A 20157-nucleotide genomic window follows, 5' to 3' on the forward strand; every position below is an offset into this window, starting at 1 on the left:
AAGTCAGTGAAGCAGTCAGTGAAGCTGACTGATTTTTGGAAATTTCACTCTGACTGGTTCAATCTATCTTTTGTTAATATTAGTATTATATTACAAGTATTTGGGTTTTTATTTTCATTTTCAAGGAACAAAAAAAGTAACATGAAATGGAAATACAATGAAAGTCTGACGTTTGAGAAGGAGTGGCTGATTTAAGGAAGTGAGAGCGCAGTGGGGGACATAGGGCTGGGGTGAGACCAGAGGGAGACTGGTAAATTTACAATAAGTCAAAATAAAACCAGGGTCAAATAACCTACATATGGTCTCAGTTATTCGTAGGGATTTCAATTTACCAAAGTTTCCCTGCCTTCTTGTATAAGTTTTATAATTTACAGACTGAACATATTGAGATGCTAATTTACAATCACTCTGGGGATGGTCTCAAAGCTTCTTGAATCATCAGCGTGAAACCAAAAGAACATTTGTATTTGCCAACCTACTGTAGTACACTCCAGTCCAGTAGGGGGCGGTAGAGGGAAATGTAAGCTCATTGGCCAACCGAAGAGGATGTAAATGTTTTGCCCTCTGTGATTGGTTGAACCCGTACTGTTGCCGGAAGTAGACATCGCTGCTGCACTAGCTACGATTTCTAACGGAATGCCCACACATTCGTTGAGCATTTTAACGGTATGAATGCACAGCTTGTTTTCTACGTTTTCTGCTCTGTTTAAAGATAGTGTCATACACGTCTCTGCCATGTTTTGTGCCATTTAGCAAGCTAACATTAGCTAGCGTCAGCGTGGAGCGCCAAATTTAAAATACCAGCTAATGTTAACATAAGCTTTAACGTTCGTTACCGTGATAGCTAGTAAACGTTTTCAAGTCCATATCTGCTTCTGTAAATGAAATGTTGCTGCTAAAGTTAACACATATATAGTGTACCTGCTTTCTATTTAACTGTCATTGCTTGCTGACGACATGATATAGAGTTAGCTAACATCTGTGGATAACTTAACGTTAACCTGCTGAATAATTAAGCCTGAACGATACTATGTTAGCTAGCTAGATTCAACGGTAACGTTAAAGCTTTATGTAACGCTAGCTAACTAACACCATGTTCTCACAGATGATGCGAAGACCTCGAACAACAACTGCCAAAGTTGTGGAGATCAGAGACTCAGACTCCGACTTGTAAGTGATTTTCATTCATGTTGTGCAACAACAGCATCTGGATTTTTCATATAGATACTTTCATATGCAAATAAGAATGTGTAATCCACTAGATACACTAGACAGTTTTTATAATGCTGAAGGAGTGCATGTTAACCCGGGGTAAACATACTAATGTAGCAGAAAGAGCAAACTCCTATTCTAGTTATTGGAATTTGATGATTTTCCACGTTTGTTATCTACTCTACCATCAGGTCATTTTGCCAGATAATCAGTAGTGATGAGGATATTGATGATTGGAGGCCAACAGAGCCAAAGCCAAAAGCCCCCAGCAGGGTGGCCAAAGCTCCTGCAGCAGCCGTGGAGAAGAAAGCAGCTGCCAAGAGAACCGCTAAACCAAAGGAGCCAAAAGCACCCAAACTACCTAAAGCTCCTAAAGTGCCAAAAGTTCCTAAACCAAGGGCACCACGCAAACCTGCAGCGGCGCGAAAGACACAGACCCCCAATGTTCTGAAGGATTGTGGTGCACCAGTGTTGGCTGGAGCAAAGAGGAAACATATTAATATAGGCAAAAAAGATGATAAGGCTGCAGAAAACAAAGGAGCTAAACAACCTGACCGTCCAGAGGGAGAGAAGGCCGAAGAGAGTGGGCCAAGTATCAGAATGAAGGAGGAGGTAAGACTCACGGATGTTTTAGTAGTAGGAGTATATCTGCATACAAACACACACGCACAACAAGAAGATGACTTTTATTTATATTTTTATTTATATCCCTGTATGTTTTTCTCTTCTTTTTGTCTGATGTTTTTTCTTGTAGAGGGTGTCATTTATCGTGTCAGATGGCCATCAGGCAGACAGATGGGCAGGCGAGGGGTCGTCACTAGCTGGGCTTACAGCAAAGAAGGAGGAAATGGAGGAGGAGGACTTCACCTTTGATGAGCCCTGTCAAAAGAAACAGAAGACCAGTGGCGCCTGCTTGGGACGACCGACTGCTTTAGCATCATCAGAAGCAAACGCTTTGAGGAATGAACTCAATATGAACTGGGATTTGATAGAGGTACTAATGGGGTTGTCGGTGTGTTTTGATGTGTGGAAAAGTGTTACTTGCCCCAAGATACTAATAGTGGACAAACAGTGTCTTTCCGCCTGCTTAACTATTTGTGTGTATAGTTGAACTGTTTGCATGTGCCCCTCCCCTCAGCTGCTGTCCACCCTGACATGTGTGGAGCGATGGGTGTGTGTAAATATCATTGGGCTGGTTCGTGAGGAGAACACGGTGCCATTCATGGTGCGCTACCGTAAAGCCATGATTAATCACATGGACGCCGATGCTGTCCGAGACGTCCAGCTGATATATGAGGAGTTATGGTAGGCAAATGAAACGTCTTAAATTTAACACAAATAAAATAATCGAATACACCTTATCATCTCCTCTTGCCAGCACTCATCCAATGCATTCATAAGCACATTTCGGTACAGAGTCTAATCTATACAGCTGTAACTGAAATGCTTTCTCATGTGCTGAGCAGGCATGTCGGACATTGGCCACTAGATGGTGCTAGTGGCCAAGCTTTGAGGCCTGAAACAGTATCACATGTTTGTGATTGTTTTACTTGTGTGCATGTGTGTCACTTAATTGTATATGTGTGTGTGTGTGTAATCATTTTGCGCTGTATATTTAATCAGTTTCTCTTTTTGTTTTTGTTTACTTGTGTGTGTGTTGCCTCAGCTCTCTAGCCAAGAAGACCCAGTCTGTGGTTCAGACCCTGAAGAAGGATGGGGTTCTGACAGCTGAGCTGGAACAAAATCTGAGGAGCTGCCGATCAGCTGATGAACTGGATCACGTGGTCAGAATCACATTTTTATGCGAAAGCAACATATGCCATTTAAATTGACATTTGGCAACGTAATATCATTTATCTACACAGAATGTGTCCCTTACACCTATCCTTACCAGTCATCTCAGTCCTGTGCGTCTGTCTTTGTGTGTAGTATTCTCCCTACAAGAAAGGCAGTAAGCTGACGAAGGCTCGCAGGGCCAAAGCACTCGGCCTTGAGGCGGCCGCCTCTGCACTCATGGACTCACCGCATACTCTGGACTTAAAGGCATGGGTAAAACCTGGTACTGAAGGTAAGACACATACATTATTTCAGACATTAAACACAGCCCTCAACATTGTTGAAATTCAATTTGCGCTGATATTTATAGAGCTCATTAAAGGTTTCACAAGTGGCCTGTTTTTAAGTATGGTGTGTGGGTGTGTTTTTGTGTGTCAGGTCTGTCATCGGTGGAAGAAGTGGTGACAGGTGTGGAGCACATCTTGGCTGATATGATATCCAAAGACCCTGAGACACTCACCTACGTGAAAACATTGTGAGAACACATGCAACGTTTTGATTTTAATTTCCACTGTGGTCTGTGTTACATTGACATTGGTACCGGAGTATCTTGTACCTGCTACATTGGTAATGATACAGTGCCCTCCTCCTTCACGCTCTCCCTCTGTGTTTCTCTCTTGCTGTGTCTCAGGTGTGAGAACAGCTTTGTGACCATCCAGTCTTCTGTGTCCAAGTCGGCACTAAAGGAAAAAGAGCAGGAGAAGTCTGTCGAAGGCCACAAGAAACCCAGGGCCCAGAAAAACAAAAACAAGGACATTGACAAGTTCCACCTCTACGGTGACTTCAGCTGCAACATCCAACGCATCCAGCCCCATCAGGTAGCAAGACAGACCAGTTTATGGTTCCTCCTTCCTCCCTTCCTTCTTTCCTGAAGTAGAGCTGTGGCCTGCAAATTAGGTTAAGGTTTATTGGTACCACTACAATGTTGTAGTAGCACTGGAGGGTCGAGATGAAGGGTTAACCCTGGTGTTCTTGTTATAAATGTCCCTCACAAACCTTTGGCTATTGCTACTTAAATAGAAAATACGAATTAAAAAACGCCAACAGGCCTTTATGGTGTACGGTAACTAAGGGGACAAATAATAACACAGCTTTAATAAAGGACATATTCAATTTATACACATGAAAAACTAATCAAGTATGCTGATTCATTCTGAAGGTAATTTACCTGTATTGTGTTTTTTGCCTTGACTGATCCACACACGCACAAACACACACGCACTCTCTCTCTCTCTCTCTATCGCTCTCTCTCTCTCTCAAACAAATGCACACCATCTGTTTGTGTTTGTGTCATTTCTGTCTGCTTCATCTGTGCCGCTCCTGAATGCTAGCCATGTCAGTCGCAGTTAGCCTTGCCTGTGCCTCCACATGTACCCCTCCTGTGCCCTGCTCTGCCTCCTCTGCTCCCCCTCAGTCCCTCTAGTGACTAGTGGGTTACTCAGAGTTGGTCCCGGGCCTCATGTGTCACCACAGCTTCCATCACCCGCTGCCTCTCTGCCACAACACACTCTCTGGCAACCGCACTCTGCCCTACAGTCATACAATCACATACACATACATTCATGCGCACACACAAGCACACCCTGCAAGTCCCCGCATTCTCCCCTCTTAACATATGTGACATGTCCCCTGCCGACATGCCATTGGATTAGGAGGCTTTGATTGACAGGCGTTCTCCTGTAGTGACAGCTACTGCTGCTGGGCCCACAGGCGGACGGAAGGATGGGGAGAGGGAGAGAGAGGGGGGTAAAGGGAGGGAGAGAATGAACAGATGAGCGACGCTGAGGAGCGTCCGTCACTCTCTCGCCTCGCTCTGCCCCACTCCCTCTTTTTCTGACTAAACCTCAGCCCTCCACTCCACACCTCCCCTTTTCCCTCCTCCTCTCCCATGTATGAGAGGCCTTTAATTCGATGACTCGCCTTTGTCATGGAGCGTTAATCCACAGGCTGCCGTGACCCTGCTAGCTGTCGGATTCCGGCTAAAATGAACCTTTTCTAGCCGTCAAGTTGTCGCAAAGGGGGAGTAGGTGGGAGATGTGTTTTGACAGGAGGCATGTGTGTGAGCACACACTCCCCCGTTTGCTTTAGCACATTTAATTAAGCCCCGGCTCTGGTGGTTTGATAAAGGAAAAGGACCATTTTATGAAGGGAGAGATAGAAAGGCTTCGGAGTTGATAAAAAAAGAATGTGGTGGCAGACAAAAGAAGCCAGTTAATTCATAAAGGGATACATTTTACATGTTTTAAATGATTAGACGATGACATACAAAGACCAATATGTAATATAAAGACAGTAGTAAGACTAAAGAAGGATGAAACGTGAACATTCAGTCCTCATGTCTGTATCAAATGCACTTTGAGATTAAAGGTATGGGGCTGCGACTAATGCTAATGTTCATTTTCAGTTAATCTGACTATTATTAACAGTTTTGTCTCTAACATACTTTAGGGGATGTCATCAAATTGCTCGTTTTATCCAACCAACCAAAACCCAAATACATTTAATTCCACAATCGCACGAGAAAAGCTGCAAATTCTAACAATTAGGAGCTGGAACCTGAGAACGTTTTGGTATTTTCTATTTGATTGTCAACATTTTCAAAGAATTGATTCATTTATTTCATCCCTCAAAAAAAATAGCATTTTCGATCATGCAGAGTTATGGGATATAAAAAGTCCCCTGTTTGATGATTTCCTTTATAGAATTATGTCACGGTTTCCTTCATTCTCTAAAGTTAGTGTGTACAGGGCTCTGGTCTTCAGTATGTCTTAAAGCCATTTGACATATCGAGTGGAGATGCTTAGCTCAGATTTAATTCCGTCGGATTTGATTTGAGGTCTTCTTCCTCGGCTTCACATTCACCTCATAGCTATTAGCAGCCGGTACGCTCCTCAGTCTGCCAGGGCGGGTTTGTTGAATGTGCAGCGGGCTATTTTTAATGCGATTTGTGCTGCGATCAAATGGTAGTTTAGCGCTTCGGCGTGGGGCTCGCCTGCAGAGCAGCTTGGGTAAATGGAACTGTTGAATCAATTGAACACTTCTTTTCTGATGGACAGGTGGAGAAAAACAAGTTTATTTGTATTGTCACTCACATAAACTAACACTTTAGTTTTAGTGTTTGTAAAGAAGATGATAACTACCGCTGGTTCAATATATGATAAAAACAAATGGCAGTCACATTTTTTACACATATTAACAATGATTTATATTTTAAGAAGAAAGCCCCCACCCGAAAATGTAAATATTTGTGGCGTAGTCATTTAACTATTTTAAATAGTGTTCTCTGGTCTGTTTAATCCCCTGCTAGTTTTCTTACCCCTGGTATTTGGTACTCATGGTAAATATTTACAACTGAGATAATGAAATAAAGACAAACACATTTGGTAAAGCCACATTTTAAACTATGAAGTACACTAAGTGCTAATTGAGATTCTTTCCCGCTCTCTTCTTCCTCGCCCTGAGCTGAAGTTTTGTTCTTCCATCAAAGACCTTCAGACGCCGCGCTGTGTCGTGTTTGTTTTTGGATAAAATACGAGAGAGTAAGCGGGACAGAAGGAGTGCGGAGGTCTCCCTCAGCGGCCCGTGTGTTTGTGTTAAAGGACCAGCGTGTGTCGTGCTGGGCCGCGGCCCCCTGTGGTGACTTATCCCCGTCGATGTTTAGAGAGTCTATATTTATCTGGAACCGTACGATCATAAGAAAAGTATTCACTAAATGGAGCTTACATTCCATATGCTTCAGCGGTTATCGTTGTTTATCAGGAACATCATACGCTCACTTCCATTTTATATTTAACCCTCTTGCACCTCGACAGCTAAGCCCTAACTTTTATTGAAGGCAATCTTTGGCTTCATAAAATAACATTTTAAACCATTTATTTACATCTTAAACGATCTATTTATGTCAAATATGGTCTGAAAAATCTACAGAGAGGTTTTGAAATGTGAGTCAGGAAGAGAAAATAATTTTGAAATGGAAAATGTTTATTCAGTTCAACTGTTATTGTACAGTGTGTCCCATGTGTGTCAGCCAGGTCAAAAAAGTGTGTGAATCTGTGTGTGTGGGTGTGTCGGTATGTGTGTGTATCTTTTTGTGTGTCCTTGATATGTCGGATGGATGGATGTGTTGATGGTATTCTTCTAAAGAAAGGGTGAGAGAGCGAAGCAGACAGACAGAGAGAGGACGGTCGTTGGCTGACCGCCCTCCCTCGGGGGCGGGTGGACGGATGAAGGACCGTCTAGGAAAGACGTTCTGTCGGGTCTCGTCAGGGTTTGGCCGGTGCTCGGCCACATGTCACTCCTGGCCCGTCTAACACACAAACACACACTCTGTCTCACATCACCCTTCCTCTGAGATCACCCTCCGTCTCCCACCAGTGACCTAACCCAGGCGGAAAGTGAGAGTCGTCACGTACATACAGACACTAGGTTGTTCATCGTCAGCGAGGACAGCGGCCAGCTACCAAGGAAAACAGAGCAAAGAGACTGTGGGAGACGGCCACATCTTTAGAATTTTTTTTTTGGGGGGGGGGGGGTGGCATAGTTGCATTCACCACAGTTAGGGTTTGGCAACTGGGCAACGAGAAGATTAATTTTGAGGTTTTGTTTCTGTGAGTTTCTGTGTTTATCACTTGGCGACATATGGCAAGATTGGCTTTGGCAACTTTCTGGTACATAGAACCCGCATACCATGCATCATAGCATCATAGCATTTGGACAGACAGTCACATTTTTCTGTATAAGTGATTGCCGAAGGTATTCTGACCCAAAATATATTGGTTTTCTTTGGTCCGAGACTTTTAACCAATGGCATTTATCTTGTTTTACTGAAAACATTTGCACATTTTACTTGTTCAACCGCGCATTTATTAAACCGGTGTAGGGCATGTAATGCATGTCAATCATGTCAAACGGCATTTTGTTTGTCATCCATACACAAAATAATCTAAGATTATTTTTGTTCAACATACAAGATTAAGATAATCTTAATCTTGTATTTTGAACCCTGAGAACACAGGGCCTTTTTGTATTTACTACTTAAATTTCACTATTGGGCTTACCCAGCTGTTCAGAGAATCCAGAAAGAAGTGTTTTTCTTCAACGGCATGCTAAACAGTGCTTTGATGAAGATTGTTTGAGAAATCTCATCACAGTCGGTGTGTCAGCCCAGGGCAGCAGAAGAGAAATCTAACTTTCATCATAATTCAAGCATGCTCGCTGCATTAAATCTCGCCTCTGCTGTGCCATTAGCTGTGTTTTCCATTTTTATTTTTGTGTGTGTGTGTGTGTTCAGCACATCCGAGGGTGCTGCTGAGCGGTAATGGTTGTGGCACCACGTGTGTGGGTGCGGGTGGGGGTAGGCCTCGCGGTCTCGGCGCTGATGGTGGCGTAGTGGTGGCATTTGTCAGATTGCCTCTTCCGCTTGGTTTCCAGATTGACGTTTTGTTTCTTGGCCCTGTTCCGCGGCGGGCTAAAGATTCCCCACTGAAAAGGTCAGACACTTACTACAGCTTGCTTAACAGCATGTAGCAGTTCCTCTGAGGGGGGAACCAGCACACAACACGACGGGCCTGGCCACAGGATACACTCCTAGGCTCATCGCTTTTACACGCTCGTCTGTGGAGAGTTAAAAGATTTCGTTTTTGTGTGGAGGTTTGGGTGTGTGTGTGTTTTTTACACATAGACATATACAGTAACCTTGTCTAACCCCAAAAAGCCCTGTGTGTACAAATCGCATGTCAATTGAAAGTATTTGCTTCCTTTTTCTCTGCGTTCATGAGCACTGAATACAGTTTGTTGTATTGCATTAAACAGGTAGTGTGTGTGTGTGTGTGTGTTTTTGTACAGACTCTGGCTATCAACCGAGGCGAGAATCTGAAGATTTTGACAGTGAAGGTGAACATTCCCGACAGGTTGAAGAATGACTTCACTTGTTGGTGCATCAACAACAGGTCAGCAACGCGACACACTTCTACGTTGAGAAATAACCGAGTTGAGCAGAAACTCAAAAGCTTTCCCCACAAATTACAGTTTAAATAAACGAGGATTAAAATAAGAGATTTTCTTGGTAGAACTCTTTGGTAGAATTATTTCGTTCTGCTGCATCATTTAGTTTTATTCACATATCCATTTAGGTTAGAGAAAATGTCATTAACATATTATAAACTTGTCATTTGTTATGTGGAATACACAAACAAATAAAGTGAAGTTGACATATGTCCTCAGTCAATTTATCTTGTATAAATAAAGGTTAAAGAATTAACATTAAATGAAATGTTTAATCATGAGGCTGTCGTGCTTGTTTTAAAGGAATGGCCTGTTAATATTGCACCATATGTGCAACACTCTGGTTGCTTGAAAATGCAATAACATTTATTTGTAACATTTATTTTTGTTGCGTGTGAGATGGGATGGGTGACATATTTTCTCCTGAGAGGGAGGGAGTTAGTTTGCAGAAGTCAGATTTAATTCTATACATTTTATTTATCAGTGAAAATGGGCCATAGAGAAAAAAACCAACAACCTTTGTCCTGCTGTTTTAATGCAGGTGGAGGCCGAAGACGTTTGCAAAAGAAGAGCTTCGTGCAATCATCAAGAATGCTGTAGAGGACTCGTATAAAAGGCTTATTCTGCCTTTCCTCACGAGGAGTTACAGGTATTTTGAGTGTGTATGTGCTCTCAGGGTCTTATTCATTTACGCTGTGTCCCTATTCCCTCTTCTTCCCCATACCGCACCTCTTTCTTTCCTCCTCCGTTTTCACATTTTTTCTTCCCCCCCCCCCCCCCCATCATCTCTGTCTCTCTCTTGCATCCCGTCTCTTTAGGACTAAGCTGACAAGTGCAGCAGAGAAGGAGTCGATCGCCATGTTTGTGCGAAACCTCCGGCAGTGGCTGTTGGTCTCTCCAGTGAGGGGCTGTGTCATCATGGGGGTGGACCCTGGCTTTAGACATGGCTGTAAGCTGGCAGTTCTCTCCCCCACTAGTAAGTGACCACATAGTGTACTGAACTCATGTGTACACCACCTACCTCTGCATCTAAAACAGTTTGGGCTCTGATCCTCGTAAGACCAGACCAATAGGCTTCAGATATTCAAATGATATATGCAAATGAGATATGCGCCAGGGTAGGTCCCACCCTCTGGGTGGCCACAAGTAACGCTGACACACTTAACGCAGACAGACACCGGTATGTTTTGGATGTCAGGCCCAGCAGGGTGTGCTCACAGGTTTGATGGTTTCCCAGCTGATGTGACTTCCGGTCAGAGCTGCATTCCTCCATCTGCGGAAGCGGCTAACTTTCAGCTGCTGGACTTCCTGCAGATGTTGAGTTCATAAATCATTTTATTTACGTAGGGCATACAGTGCAGAGACATTAGCTGGTTATATAGCGTAGTCTCTTGGTCCCCCGCTTGTCAACACAATACTTTATCAGCAATATTGTGTTTCCTCCCGCTTGTCTTCATCTCCCTGCTCTCAGGTCAGATTCTTCATACTGACGTGGTGTACCTGCATAATACAGGCCAACAAAGAGAATCGGAGAAACTGTGCCACCTCATGACCAAATACAGGTACTGCTGCCAGTGTCTAAAAAGTCTCTGTTTAAAGTGTACCGTTTAATTAGTTAAATAGTGTCAGAAAATGTCTGATTAACGGATGTTTGTTTTGTATTAATCAATGTTTTTAATGCTGTAACTTTCCTGTCGGTATGTATGTAGCAGCATTCATGACTCATCATGTCTGTTTTATCAATGAACGTAATATTTAAAACGCATTTCTATGGTTGCATTTTATAATCCTCTTTGTCCTTCTGCTCTCTCTCTTGTCCACACTAGCTGTGCCAAGGTTGTGATTGGTAACGGGACCGCGTGCCGTGAGACAGAGTCCGTCTTCGCAGACCTCATCTCCAGGCGCTGTTTTCACCCTCTGGACGTGTCCTACTGGTAAGACGTTTCACCCAGTGCATGCTAGAACAGGCCCCAGTGACCCTGGAAAGAAACAACTGGTTGTAGCACATTCACGGTATGAACCCTACTGTCCAGAGGGCCAAATTCCTGGAATGATGACGATGAATGAATGAAAGCTAGGTGTGTGGAGGGGAAAGGTCGGTTGAATAAAGGGAGTTAGCAATGTGAAAGAATAAAGTACGGAGGAGGAGAACGTGTGGGAGCGAGAGAGCTGCACGCAGATGGAGAGAGAGAGAGACTAATTGGAATGTGTCCCTCAAGCGAATACCGTCTATTAAAGCCATCTGGACTTGGTTTCACTTCGGTCCATTTAAAGAGACGTTTTTGCGGTGCACATTGTGTCTGTAACCAGGCCCAGTCCGCACTTCACAATACGACGGCACAGAACCTCGGTCCAAACATAATAACCACTGGCCTCTCCTCGCTGCCTTCCATGTGTGTTTGTTGACTTGAGGTTAGCATTGGGAGCACAGCCTAGAATGATTCTGAGCTGTGCGTGGAAGTGTGTGTCTGCATATGAGCGTTTTGACAGTATCTTTGAGTTCTCTCTCTCACACACACACACACACACACACACACACACACACTTCAGCGGTCATACCTTTGGTGTAATAGCCCACATTTCTTTTCACTTAAGTTCCATTTTTTGTCAATTTGCAAGAACAGAAACAGTCAAAGTGGGGCGTTTATTAAGTTAACTTCCCCTTGATTATTTTCATGATTTAACATCTTGACATGATGTCTCTCTTATTCATTCTTTCGCTGGAGCTAATGGCACTCGTGCTTTTCACAGCGCGTGAGAATGTTGTACTTGTGTTTGATGTGGTGCTGGCTGAATGTCCCATATCACCTGATATGATTAACTGTATTTTTGCAGCATGTAACACATGTGTAAATGGTCTGCCTTTGCCTTGGTAGGGTTCTGTAGAATAAAAGGCTTTTGCAAGTGCATGAACTCTGGAAGAGCTGAGAGATGTTATTTTGACGTTAGCCGTAAGTATGGTTGTTGTTATCCAGATGATATCGTCCTGGAGTCATCTGGTCTAAAGCCTCACTTTGGTTTCTTTGGACCGCGGCTGATGTAGGCTCAGGAACATAGATGTTAAATCTTAAATGTGTGTATTAAAATGTAGACGCTCGTCTCTGCCCTCGTCTCCTTTCTACCTTCACTCGCCCTCTCTGCTCTCGCCATTCTTCCTCACCACTGTCTTCGTTTCCATCATCTGGTAGATTAACCTCACATTTCTCAGCGGCAATTAAATTTCAGCTCCATTGCAAGGCCATAGATCTCATCAAAAATGTGTATAGAGTCACATGTTATTAATATCCTTTATAAAAGGGTCTTCAGTGGGATAATGCACGGATACTTGGATCTCTCAACAAGGCATTAAAGTTGCTAAAATACAACTACTGTCCTCATCAGAACGCGGTGAAAAGCAGATATTATTTTGACATGTAGGTGTTAACATTTTAAGTGTTTAATCGGTGATTGATGAAATGTTTAAAGATATTAAAATATGAAATGCCTGTTTTTCTTCAAAGCACGTTTTAAACAAGTGAAATGGCTTTTCGGGACAAATGTATTGCATAAATTATCAATAATTGAATCACCAAAATGATATTATTATTATGTCGTATACTAGACAAACAGAATGTCTGTGGTATGTAATGTGGGTCAATGGTCCTATCTAATGTTCTTATTTCCACACACGCCTCCCTTGATAGATGATGATGGGAGGGCAGTGACTCTGAGGGTCTTACTCCCCTGCTGACTGACCCACAGCTGACCCTGACCTGCCATAAACATCATTACGACGGCAGCACAGCTGATGGCAACGACGGAGACTGGCCACGTAGCATCAGAAGCAGCGAGGGGTCTTAGTGCTCGCTGTGAATGTCCCCAGTACAATTAATTGACCCAGTTTCTGATACACGTCGCGGTTCTTTGTGCTGCTGGATGTTCGAGCGCTTGCCGACTGACTTTATACCCAAGGAGGTTCAAACAGGCGTTGAAAGAATGGTGTAGGTTCAATGTATTTACAAAGTCACGTTTGGTCTATCCACTTTACCGTCCATGGCTTCCCTTATTTTTTTCTGCTCTCTCTGTCTCTCTGTCTGTCTTTATGTCTCTGTCTCTCTCTCCCTTTCTGTGTCTCTGTCTGTCTGTGTCTCTCGCTGTGTCTCTCTGTCTGTCTGTCTGTGTCTCTCTCTGTGTCTCTCTGTCTGTCTGTCTGTGTCTCTCTCTCTCTCTCGCTGTGTCTCTGTGTCTGTCTGTCTGTCTGCCTCTCTCTCTCTCGCTCTCGCTCTCGCTCTCGCTCTCTCTCTCTCTCTCTCTCTCTGTCGTCCTCAGCTACTTTTATTCTGGCTCAAAAAACAACTCACCTCAGGAATGTGTATGTGAAAATATAGTGATTTATATTTTGGCCACAGCGTTTTTAACGTCATTACCTTGTTTGGTGGAATCAGCCTTTAAAATAAGACATTGTCAGTGTTGACTTCTGGCAGAAGTTCTGTTAGAGCCCCTCTCCTCTCCGCCTCGACAGTGCAGCAGTTCATTAAAGACCCCGGCCTCATTTGCACCATCTGCTTCATGTCTCCCAGTGAGCCTTCATTGTGTCACCACCCCCCAACCTCCTCCACCCTTTCTTCCCCACCCGCCTGTCTCTCTCTGTCCGTCCGCCTCAGTGCTCAGCTGGAATGACAGCCAGAAATGGCCGCCTGCGGGACATCCTTACTTGTGTGTTTGTGTGTATGCAGTTTTCAGTGCTTTAGTCCTGTTAGAGTAGACTCACTGAGTCACCTCTCTTCCATCTTTGTTTTTGAGCAGTGTGGCCTTTGCTGAAGACAGCTGAATGAGGGCACAGGTTGGTGTGTCGAAGTTGTGTCATTTAGGTGGAGAAATAGGTTTGAATGTGTATGAAAGGCCGGCCAGTGTGTGTCCAATTATCTAAATCTCTGTCCATGCCATAAATACATCAGACATCCAATAACCTAATAATCCTACCGACAACTGTTCAACTTAGAAAAGCAACTTAAACGAGGACATACACTGCTTTGCAAAGTTATTCAACCCCCTTGGTGTTTTTCCTATTTTCTTGCATTGCAACCTGTTTGTTGCTGTGTTTTGCTTGGTGACGTCTCTGGTGTGTAAGAGGAGCTGATGAGTACACGCACACATGTCACTGTGAGTCCTGATCTGTCAACACTCATGTTGTAACTCCTGTGCTTTTGAGAAGCGCCAACATATTGTCATTGGATCCCATTTCTTCGCTGGAATCTAAACAAATCCGCCTACAGACAGTGATGGGTTGGGTTCACATTAATCCCCTTTCAAAGTTATGCAAACTGTATTCAAACTGACTTTCTCAACTACTTTACTAAGCCAACCAATGTCACAGGCAAAACTTTAACATTGATGTTTGTGGGTTAGTGGTTGAAGGTTGAGTTGTCAAATGAGGAAAATGATTGATTGAATTCAGAGAGTTTGACTTTCGTCATATTTTATTTGTCTGAGGCATGTGGTGGCTACTTTCAGCTTGTTCAACTAAACTTAACCTTTATTTGCTTTCACAACTTGTGTTTGAACTATAATACATTTGAATGTTAATTAATTAATGTGAGTGTTTGGGGCTGTATGCATGAAGAATGAGAAGTTGACAGTGTTTGGCTGCAGCAAGCGGATGTTAATGATATCAGAGGGCAAGAATATGTGGGCTAAGGTTAGGGGGATCTTTGGGCAATGGTGATAATACACACACACACACACACACACGAACGAACCACAGCTAAAGGCAAACACAAACCACATCCAATTTCTTGACCACTTGCTCCGTCAGGCCTGAAGGCAGAGAGATGACCGACCCGGTTACTCTTTTTCATGAACATCCTTGAGGGTCGGCATCTTTGCTTGCAGTGAATTAATTACTTAATTAATTACAATGTAACTTGTAACATGAAATCAATTCATTAATTTATTATTTAGACTTGTTTCGCTCTGACTTTGCCCGGTGTTGTACTCTGTAGCTGATGAGAGTAGAAGGCCGTCTCTCTTTCTAGTAGTAGTCATTGTTCTCTCCTTGACTGGTTCATACTTGGAGTTGTCCAGGAGCAACTTGAGCAGTCGCAGCAGGAAACATTACCAAACAGCCAGCAGTGTACGCCCGCCCTGACACACTAACATGCCTGACGATCCCGAGGGCAAGACCTTGACCGTCTTGCCCTCCGGCTCCGTCCTATTGGGGTGAGATCATTATTACTGGCGAGCTGATGGACCTGTAGGACAGTGGTGTAGACTGTATTTGTGTGTGTGTGTGTGTGTGTGTGTGTGTGTGTGTGTGTGTGTGTGTGTGTGTGTGTGTGTGTGTGTGTGTGTGTGTGTGTGTGTGTGTGTGTGTGTGTGTGTGTGTGTGTGTGTGTGTGTGTGTGTGTGTCCCCTGTCATGTCCTATGTGCAGGCATGCTCCCAGGGCCAGGCTGAGTGAGTGATGAACATACAGTGGCAGGACCAGCGATGACTGATCCAGGCTCTGAGGCCTAATCGAAAGTTTGACAGTAGGATAGAAGGGAGAGCAGGGGGGACGGGTGGGTTTGGAGGCATGGAAAGGCCTCAGCCTGGCTGTGGGGTGTGTCTTCAATTCAGAGGAGGATAATGAACCCATGGGTACAGGACGAAAAGGTTACGTCTTTGACTTAACACAGGATGGATAGAGGAGCTTCTGCTTTGAGTTGTTGCTCCCAGAAAACTGAAATACTTTCTTCTGCCCGTCTTTAGACTGTTCGTTGTCCGTTTGGTGGGTGAAAGTGATGAAGGAGAGGCACTGCTCTGGCTGTAACCTCTGTGTCCTCCCTCTATATTTTCCTGATTTATTTTTTTCTCTGTCTTTCCTTGCTTCCAACCCTCTGAGAGCCGTTTGAATTAAACTGAAAAGTTAAGTCTCATCAATTATGTATAAAGCACAAATCACAAAGTTTGCCTCTAGAAGCTTTACAATCTGTACAGCACATGACACCCTCTGACCCTCAATTCTTTTGTCTTGCGCACCTTTATTTTAAAGCAGATGGTACGACGGTTTCTTGAAAAGGTCTTGTGCTTGTGTGTGTGTGTGTATTTCGTCATTGGTAGAAAAGAGGTGTCGGGCTGTGGACCTTTGGCATTCGCAGGTGGCGGACAGTGAATATCTGCCAGCCTCCTCCATATCACCCACAGCCCCCTCTCGTCTCCCACCATGCCTCACTGGTGGTCAGCCTCTGTCCCTTCTCCCTTCCACCCGTCCGCCCCTAGGGTCCCAGTGTTCCCTGCGACGGTCCTGCGTGTGACAAACATGTGTGATGAGTCTGTGTGACACGCTGTGTGTGTATCCGCGATTTGGTGTGTGTGTGTGTGTGTTTGCATGCTGGTGTGCATGCATTTCTGCGTGACACAAGTGCAGGCCTTTGCTGCTACCAGATTGACGTGAGTGTCTGTGAGGCTTTGCTCTTTTCAGACGTGCCTCACACTGGCAGTTGGAGTTTATGTGTGTGTGCGTGTGCCTGCCTGCCTTCTAGCGCCATGCTGGAGACTGACGGCCCCTGACACCTGCCATTTGGACGCTTTTCTCTGTGAAAAATGTCATCGTCTTCAGACCCGACGTGTGTGTGTGTGTGTGTGTGTCTGAGTGTGTGTGTGTCTGTCTGAGTGAGAGAGATGGTGCGTCCCTCAATTTGTCCCCCTGAGGTCAAGCTTTGCAGCTGACTGAACAATGGACCCAAGCTGTTTGAGCAGCCGGGACAGAGAAACCAGAAAAATGTGTGTGTGTGCGTCTTTTTTTTGCATGAATTTATTTTGGGCTGGTAACATGTGACATCACAGCTCCTTCTACAGCAGTAAAATGAGTTCAATCCAAGCATCTTGAACACAGACTGAGTTGTGGACAAAGAAAGTGACCGATAGAGCCAGTGTAGTACGGCACTATATGGTGTGTGTGTGTGTGTGTGTGTGTGCAATCCCAAGTTCTCGCAAGTGTCTGATTTGAAAGCCATCGAGAATTTTGGACAATCTACCAGTTGAAACTGGTTGAAACTGGTAGACTGCTATGAATCAATTCCAATTGAGCCCCACGATGCCTTTTGCATCTGATGGCATCGGTTTGATTTGATAGATCAGGTAACTCCTAGTTAGTGACTTTGCATTGAGTTTGGCTCACTTACAGTTCTCACACTAAGAAGCCCACCTCACACTTCATTATGAAAGCCATTTAAAAAAACAAGAAACAGCACGACTGTTTTCTTCAGATATCAGAGGTATTATTATCAGATACATGAGGGAAGGTTACATATTGTTCTGTAATATAGATATATTTAAATAACGCATTACATAGCTTTTTTAAAATCAGAATTTGCCTGCCAATCAGCAACTTTCATGCAAACCATGAACTCAAGCTTTATTTGGGCAAAGATGATCGAAAGTAATTACTATTGAGTTAAATGAACTCCTGACAAACAAATGGCACTGAAGTTTTTTAAGATCTACAGTACAACGTCAGTCAGGTTTTGAGGTACTTCAGATCCATATTACAAGATTAAGGTTTTGGACCATTTGAAGAATCTTTTTGCGCCACATATATTCACATATTGTCTGTATCAATGTGCCTAGAATTCTTTGAAATACAGTAATTTATTCAAACTAAAATTCAATCTGCTTTCCCCCGACCCGCCAACTTTTTGTCCTGTGTATCAAATTAGTTGATGATATTATTGCCCCTCTTCTTTTCTGACTGATCTGATGAGCTGGAGCTGTTTTTAATTTACATTAGGGCTGTGTAAGCCAGAAGGCTGTAATGAGGTATCAAAGTGTGTATCCATCTCTTCCAATGTTGGCTTTCTTGAGGGGCAGCAGGGGGCCAGTCATGATGTGTGTGTGTGTGTGTGTGTGTGTGTCGTGCCCAAGGGTGTGTCTCAAATACGACCAGTAGGGGAACGGATAGGGGAGTCAGTTGATGACTTTGCCCCGGGACGGGACGGGGCTAAAGGCAGGCCTGTGTTTATGTGTGTGTATACAATAGAGGAAAGCAAAAGAGAGTGTGAATAAATGAAAACCCTACAGGGCCACCAAGTCATCGCTTTACACCAAGAGGCGATCTTTGACTTTGTGTCTCAGCGCGTGTATGTGTGTGTGTGTGTGTGTGTGTGTCCACGCTTCGACCATCCATCCACTTAGGCCAGAGAGCTGTGGAGCAGACAACCTTCTGCTGGCTGCCAGGATGATGCCCTCACGGTGGCGACAGCCGTGGACGCTGTGGCGATGAGGGCTCAGAGCTGTATCCATGACAGTGCTGTTACCCAGCTGCCCCAGCGGCAGCCTTAATTAAGTTAGACATGATAGGGGCTGGTGGCCTCCCTTTCTTTCCTCTCCCTGCTCTCCTGTCTTCTGTTTTTCTATATTCTTAATTATATCTTTTCACTTTACCTCCATTGTCCTACCGTCTCTGAATGAGGACAGACAGACAGGGTCGTGGTGCTTTCTGTGTTTTATTTCCATCTATTGTCGTGATAATTTAAACCCTCGTCTATCTTTATACTACGTTTAAAGAGAAAGAGATTTGAGTATATTGAATATTTTAGAATTATATTCATATCATGTCTTCCTCAGCATGTCTTTGTGTCTTTGTCTCACGCGCACACACAGAGAGTGTGTGTGTGTGTGTGTTGGGTTAATGACCAGCTCCGCTTGGACCTCATTGAAGGTCATGTGCCAGTGCTCGTTAGCCGTGTCACCATGGCGATATGTCAGCTGTCAGCTACGATGGATAAGGAGCTGACAAAAAGAACAGTGAGGCGGAGGAAGGGATGAATGGAGAGGGAGGGAGGACAAATGTGAGTCCCATCAGAAGGCCTCTGCCACTCCTCATTAACAAGATACTTATAATTGGCAAGGTTGTTGTGGCAAGGTCCAGGCCTCTGGGAGAGTGTGTGTGTCGTGGACATAGGGGAGGTGCTGACCCCTTCCTCATATTGGTCAGCCCTGAGGATGAAAGCCCCCCCCCCCCCCCCCCTCTCTCCATCCAGCCGGCAGAATAGAAGGACTAAACAACGTGACAGCTTCAGTTGTATGTCGGTAGAATCAACACGGGTATCGGTGGCTTTGTTGTACCAACCATTCTGTCTGTGTGGTGATGTATGATAAGCGGCCTACTTTAGACTGAATACATTAACATGGGAGATGGTAGCATTTGTTGCCATGTAAACCCCATGTTGCCCCGTAGAATCGGTTCATTTTCATTGTCAAGAACGTAGAAATGTCAATGATGCAGAAATTGGCACAAGAGCTTCAGCTCAATTCCAGCTGAATGTAGTGAATCGTTTGAAAAGGGGTGTTTTTGTTAAGTCGTCTTAAAGTCTTGTGCAGTAAGCCCTTCACATAATACCTAAAGAATGAATTGTATGACATGAAATGTACAAAAAAGTAAGCAATACAAAAAATTATATTTATTAGGACGGAACGATGTAACTGTCATTCTTGCAAACCCTAATTCATCATTTGACTTTATCAAATGAAGGCTTAAGTTCATTAAGGCTCACCCTGATTTTTTTTGTTGACAGAAACATTCCACTAAAATCTGTCCGTCTCTGAAAATATTTCTGGTAGAAGTAGGACATACAGGGCCTTAATTAAATTCCCATGTTCCTGCTAATGTCTACAGTTTTCTTTTTCTGGTTATGTTCAAGAGACACTGACAAATAGCAGTACACCCCAATGCCCTCTAGATGGCAGTAGTGTCACATAGATCGTGAGTGAGCTGTGCTGTAACACGCGTCTCGTACTCTGCTATTACAGTGTCAGTCATTTCAATGTGCAAAGGTGGTCGTGCTCTCTACATATTCACATAGAAAGAGCTTACTGGGAATCTATATTTACCCAAAGTTGGTTCCATACATTTAAGTGGGCATAATGACCCCACTCAAGTCCCCAGACTCACTAATTGACCTCTTCTCAATATGTTTAGAATTCATAGTTACTTCCAAAGCCAATGGACGGTACCTGCAATCGGGATGCATGTGGTTCTTCACTCCTGCTTTCAGTTGAATTCCTGCATTTGAAAGAATGTAATTGTGCAGTTATGATGTTAATGCAGGACTACTAGTGATGATGCTATTTTGGGCCGTAATGGTGT

General features: G+C 43.9%; 1 protein-coding gene across 1 annotated transcript in view; it reads left to right on the forward strand.

The window, feature by feature from the left end:
• Positions 1-606: 606 nt before the first annotated feature.
• The window catches only part of LOC306785382 (S1 RNA-binding domain-containing protein 1-like), a 37904-nt gene continuing 18353 nt past the window's right edge, over positions 607-20157 (forward strand). The window contains exons 1-14 of the mRNA XM_079279741.1: positions 607-666; positions 1106-1170; positions 1404-1824; positions 1967-2206; positions 2351-2517; positions 2879-2996; positions 3142-3280; positions 3427-3523; positions 3680-3866; positions 8893-8996; positions 9593-9700; positions 9870-10027; positions 10523-10613; positions 10878-10985. Coding sequence (XP_079135867.1) covers positions 637-666; positions 1106-1170; positions 1404-1824; positions 1967-2206; positions 2351-2517; positions 2879-2996; positions 3142-3280; positions 3427-3523; positions 3680-3866; positions 8893-8996; positions 9593-9700; positions 9870-10027; positions 10523-10613; positions 10878-10985 — 2033 coding nt within the window. The 5' untranslated portion in view covers positions 607-636. The remainder of the gene's footprint in view (positions 667-1105; positions 1171-1403; positions 1825-1966; positions 2207-2350; positions 2518-2878; positions 2997-3141; positions 3281-3426; positions 3524-3679; positions 3867-8892; positions 8997-9592; positions 9701-9869; positions 10028-10522; positions 10614-10877; positions 10986-20157) is intronic.

The sequence above is a fragment of the Melanostigma gelatinosum genome, assembly GCF_949748355.1.
Source record: "Melanostigma gelatinosum genome assembly, chromosome: 12".
NCBI lineage: Eukaryota > Metazoa > Chordata > Actinopteri > Perciformes > Zoarcidae > Melanostigma > Melanostigma gelatinosum.